This window comes from Antechinus flavipes, chromosome 2 (assembly GCF_016432865.1).
Source record: "Antechinus flavipes isolate AdamAnt ecotype Samford, QLD, Australia chromosome 2, AdamAnt_v2, whole genome shotgun sequence".
NCBI classification, from domain to species: domain Eukaryota; kingdom Metazoa; phylum Chordata; class Mammalia; order Dasyuromorphia; family Dasyuridae; genus Antechinus; species Antechinus flavipes.
In genome coordinates, this window is record NC_067399.1 from 147288837 (window position 1) to 147293767 (window position 4931).

At 48.4% G+C, this 4931-nt stretch overlaps 1 protein-coding gene across 1 annotated transcript; it reads left to right on the forward strand.

The window, feature by feature from the left end:
• Positions 1-858: 858 nt before the first annotated feature.
• DUSP2 (dual specificity phosphatase 2) lies at positions 859-4677 on the forward strand. The gene is made up of 4 exons (XM_051975765.1): positions 859-1427; positions 1804-1931; positions 2871-3090; positions 3447-4677. The coding sequence occupies exons 1-4, from the start codon at positions 1040-1042 to the stop codon at positions 3659-3661; spliced, it is 951 nt and encodes a 316-aa protein (XP_051831725.1). The 5' UTR covers positions 859-1039; the 3' UTR covers positions 3662-4677.
• The last annotated feature ends 254 nt before the right edge of the window (positions 4678-4931 follow it).

Sequence of the window (4931 nt, forward strand, 5' to 3'; positions counted from 1 at the left end):
GAGAATGACAAATGTCTGAGTAGATGACATTTAGCTTTGAGAAGTCAAACTTTCAGGAGCTCTTCAGAGTTTGAGACAGCTAAGTTAAATGGTAATATGACTTTTAAAAGTAACTTCTGTTTTCTGGCCTTCAGTTTGCTCCTTTTAAGAAAATAATTGAATTAAACAATCTCTGAAATCCCCTTCAATAATTGTAAGCTCCTTGGGGTAGGGAACTATTTTTAAAATTATTATTATTATTTGGTGTTTGTATTCCCAGTACCCAGAACAGTATTTTGCACATTGTAAGTGCTTAATAAGTGCTTGTTGGATTCGATTTTAAAAGACCTGGAAGCCTGTCAATTGTCAGGGGATTTTTTTGGGGGACTCTAGAATATATAATTTGTGATTCAATAAAGAGCCTGGACCTGTCAAAAGATGTGGGCTGGAATCCCGACTGTCACTTCTTTGCTGTGGCAGATCCTGGACAAGGCTTTTCCCCTTTTCCAGGCCCCACTTCCCTAATCTGTAACACAAGGGGGTCAGAATAGCTGATCTTTAAGGTCTCTTCCAGTTCTGACTTCTGCGATTCCCTGAATTCACTTGGGGATTGGGCTGGGGGATCTTCTAGACAACTGGGACTCACTCCCTTCCCAGAAGATGAAGAATCTCTACCCCCATTCTTCACAAGTCTCCTCCCTCAGTTAACATCACGAAGCTACACTTCCCTGGCTTTCCCCCGAGCCCTCTGGGGGCGGGGCCGGGCCTGTCTGAAGCCACACGTGAGAGAGCCGTCCTGAAAGAGTTCCTCTTCTCTGGCGACTGCCCTTGTAAGGCAACTCGGGGGCGGGCCTGACTGGTATTTAAGTACTCAGGGGAGCTCAGAGATCACCAGATGCTTCCTGGCAGTCCTAGTGGTAGGATCCCAGAAGGGAGTGGGATCTGAGCATTGCGAGGGGACCGGAGACTGGGCTTTCTCTCCTTGACCACTCCTTGCGTGTTTGGCTCGACTCCCCCAGTCACACAGGGTCTCCTTCCTCTGCCCTTCTCAGGAGCTAACATGGTGATGGAAGAGGTGCTGCCCATGGAAAGCAGGGAGCTCCGGGGGCTCCTGGGGGACCCTCGCGAGGTGGATAAGACTCTGCTGCTGGACTGTCGGCCCTTCCTAGCTTTCTGTCAGAGTCACGTCCTGGAAGCCCGGCCTGTGCACTGGAACGCCTTGTTGCGCAGGAGGTCCCGGGGGGCTGCCGGCGTTCACTTGGACTGGCTGATCCCCGACCGGACCTTGCTGGGCAGGCTGAGCCAGGGGGAGCTGTCCCGAGTCGTGGTGCTGGATGAAGCTAGTGGCTCTGTGGCGGAGCTCCGGGCCGACAGTCTGCCTCGAATGCTGCTCACTGCCTTGCTCCAGGAGACTCGAGCCGGACCCACTGCTGTCTGCTTCCTGCAAGGTAAGCACACTCTCTTTCCTGTTTTCCGAAGCCCCTGCTTGTTGATAAGCCCTCAATCACCGTCCTGGGAGGGGAGCGTAGGAGAAAAAACAGGGGTCCTGGGTCTAGAATGCCATTTCTTCTGAGAACTTGGGCAAGAAATTTCACTTTACGGGGCCTCAGGTCCTTGTCTGAAAAACGCGAAGCTTAGACTAGATGACTTCTAAGGTCTCTTCCAGCTCTAGGTCCTGTGATTCAATGACATACGGCCTCGTGCCCGGGGCTCCACAACTTCTCTCCCACGAGCACCACGGGTGTTCCTGTCCCTGCGTGTCCTGATGTGCCCCATGGCTTTTGCGCCCCCTGTTCATGGCTTCCCCCATTGTTCTCTTTACAGGAGGATTCGAAGGCTTCCAAGCCAGTTTTCCAGATCTCTGCTCAGAACCTCCTGCGCCAGCTTTACCCTCACCTGTGGCTGAGCCAGAGAGCAGCCGGTCAAGCATTGGGGCCCCTTTGTACGACCAGGTGAGTGACCCCCGAGGGAGGCTTTAGATTGGTCTGTACCAGACACTTGCATCTCAGGGGTTGGGGGAATCCTTCCTAGTGTGAAATACTTTTGGGGAGGGTTGTAAACTGAAGCAAAGAGGCTGAGACAGTGTGAGTATGTGTGTCTATATGTGTGTGAGGGTGCTTATGTAGATGTGTGCTTATATATGAGTGGATCTAAAACATAGCTGAGGGTTCCCCTTTTCTCTGAGGCCTTTTCTCATTTCGGTCCTTACTTTCCAATTAGAAATAGGCTCTGTTTTGTTTTTGCTTATCTGTCTGCATTTATATCTCCCTCATCACAGCATAAGCTATGTGAGAGCAGGCTTTACTATTCTTTGTGTTCTTAGTTCTTATATATTTCATATTCTTATATCAGTTCTTATATATTTCATAAATGTTTGTTGGATCGAATTGAACTGGATAGTGTAGTTAGTGGAAGGGTGGCTGAAGCTGAAGTGAGAGGACACAGGTTCTGATTCCATTTCTGCTACTTGCTGCTCTCTGAGGAGTATCCTAACTTCTCTGAATCTCCATTTCTCCATCAGTTAAAAAATGATCCCTAAGAGACTTTCCAGCTCTGAATCCTATGATCCTCTGTGTGTGTGTGAATGTTCGCATGTGTATGTGCTTATTATAGGTCTCGATGAGATCATTCAGACTTTATCATATGCTACACTCATATTATTATGTGAGGGCTGACATCATTATGTAAGACCTGACGCATACTCCTCTTCTGACTGAGTTTCCCCCTCTGGGAATATGTTTCTGTCTGTTCTAAATTCTTTGAGACCTTCAGGGCAACAGATTTAGATTGGGGATTTTTTCCTAGAAGTGCATTCGTAGAGGCTGCTTGGAAGGATCATGGTGACAGAGGGCTGACCAAGGGGTCTCACCAGCTCTTCCTTTTTTCCACAGGGGGGCCCCGTGGAGATCCTGCCTTTTCTCTACTTGGGCAGTTGCAATCATTCGTCAGACCTGGAGGGACTTCAGGCTCTGGGCATCACGGCTGTGCTTAATGTTTCCGCCAGCTGTCCCAACCATTTTGAAGGCCTTTTCCGATACAAAAGTATCCCTGTAGAAGACAACCAGATGGTTGAAATCAGTGTCTGGTTCCAGGAGGCTATCGGCTTCATTGGTAAGAAGCTTTTCATCTCTGGAGAGTCTTTGATGAGAATCCTAGTCAGACAACCAAGTTGCAAGTCTGGGTTTGGGGATTTAACACATAGTCTAAGGTGTGTGTGTGTGTGTGTGTGTGTGTGTGTGTGTGTGTATGTGTGTGTGAAGGCAGATCCCACTCAGCCCTCCATCTAGAAGGAGCTTCTCTAGGACTGTGTTCAGAGAAGTGATGGCACAGGTTATGAGAAAGCTGGTGGGAGAAACAGCCCCAGTGCCTGGGAGGAGAATGGACACCCAGAATAAAGTGCTTGGGAGCATAAATGTAACTTCCCTCTTTCCCAGTCTCACTGACCAGCCCTTTCTCCTCCTCTGCAGACTCAGTGAAGAATTCTGGGGGAAGAGTCCTGGTACACTGCCAGGCAGGCATCTCACGCTCAGCCACCATCTGCCTCGCGTACCTGATGCAGAGCCGCAGGGTGAAATTGGAGGAGGCCTTCGACTTTGTCAAACAGCGTCGTGGGGTCATCTCCCCCAATTTTGGTTTCATGGGACAGCTTCTGCAGTTCGAAACTCAAGTGCTTTGCCACTAGGAGGGGAGGTCCTCTCTCCCCTAACCCCTGAACTCCTCTAGACTGCCAGTTCAAATGTGGGATCAGTCCTGTTGCTCTCTGAAAGGACTCTGCTCTTGCCCTTGCCAGTAAGGACTTTTTAGTTCACTGGGAAAAGCCTCACTTGAGTGGCAGAGAGCAGGGCAAGCTGAGAGAACTGATTCTCTCTTTGGAAGGATGATTCCCCTTCCCTGTTCTGGTTACCCTTTCTCTGGAAGCTGCCTCCCTGAGCTGTGAATGATACCATTGGAAGGAGAAAGGACTTGAAGACAGACAGCATGCTGGGTGACCTGATTTGGTGCTTTTCTGCTCTGGGTGTGAGGTTAAATCCTCCCCATTAATGAGGGAATGGAGATGAATATTAGCTCACCTCTACTTCCCCCTTCCCCCTCTTCAACAGGCAGAAATTAATTGGGCCCCCACACACATTCCTTTCTTCCTGCCTTCCAGACCCTGACCTTGATTTTGGGATCAATTGCCAAAATTCCCAGTTTTTCTCCTCCTACAGTAAGCCCCCCATTACCATGAGACTCACTACTGTTCTCCAACCTGGATCTCTCTAAGCCCAAGCTGCTGGGCCACCTAACTCTGAAACCTGTGTTGTGAAAACCGAACTGCCCTGGGGGGAGAGGGCTGAGATGGGAGAAGGGTCTACCCAGGATCAGAGAGTCTTGAGAGAGCCCAGCTCCTGATGATTACAAAGGATTCTGGGAGTGCTGGATGACTCAGTGGACTAATATATTCTATCACCAGCATCTTACACAGGAAAGCAATACAGCATATGTATGTGTGTATGTCGTACTGAAAAACTATTTATGTTCAACTGACATTTACCACTCCCCCTCTGCCACTTCCCCCACTTCCCCCCAAGCCCACAAACCCTGTAGGCGGGCTTGGAAAATTAGCACTTTATATTTATACAGAACATTGTGGATGTTTTAATAAAACATTGTTTTGGTTTTTTTTTAAAAAAGAAAAAAAAACAAACAAACACAAAACAGCTCTAAACTTCCTGTCTCCATGTAAGGGCATAAAGGGGTTCATAAGTTGTTCTAAATCAGATCTCACTCTTTTTCTTCCCCACCCCTGGAGGGAAGGAGGGAGGTTTGGAGTGCAGAGAAATAGCTCTGGGAGTCAGGAGACCCTGGCCCTCTTCTAAATGGCTGGAATTTTTTTTTTTTTAGTGAAAAGGAGGATCATTTTGTCAGATAATAGAAGCATACTAGCTATCCTTTCATTATCAAATGAGATA

Bases quoted from the DNA above. Each gene is read 5' to 3' on its own strand.
- DUSP2 (XM_051975765.1), top strand. From the start codon at position 1,040: ATGGTGATGGAAGAGGTGCTGCCCATGGAAAGCAGGGAGCTCCGGGGG. The intron at 1,428-1,803 runs GTAAGCACACTC...TTCTCTTTACAG, and splicing joins TGCTGTCTGCTTCCTGCAAG to GAGGATTCGAAGGCTTCCAA. The intron at 1,932-2,870 runs GTGAGTGACCCC...TTTTTTCCACAG, and splicing joins GGGCCCCTTTGTACGACCAG to GGGGGCCCCGTGGAGATCCT.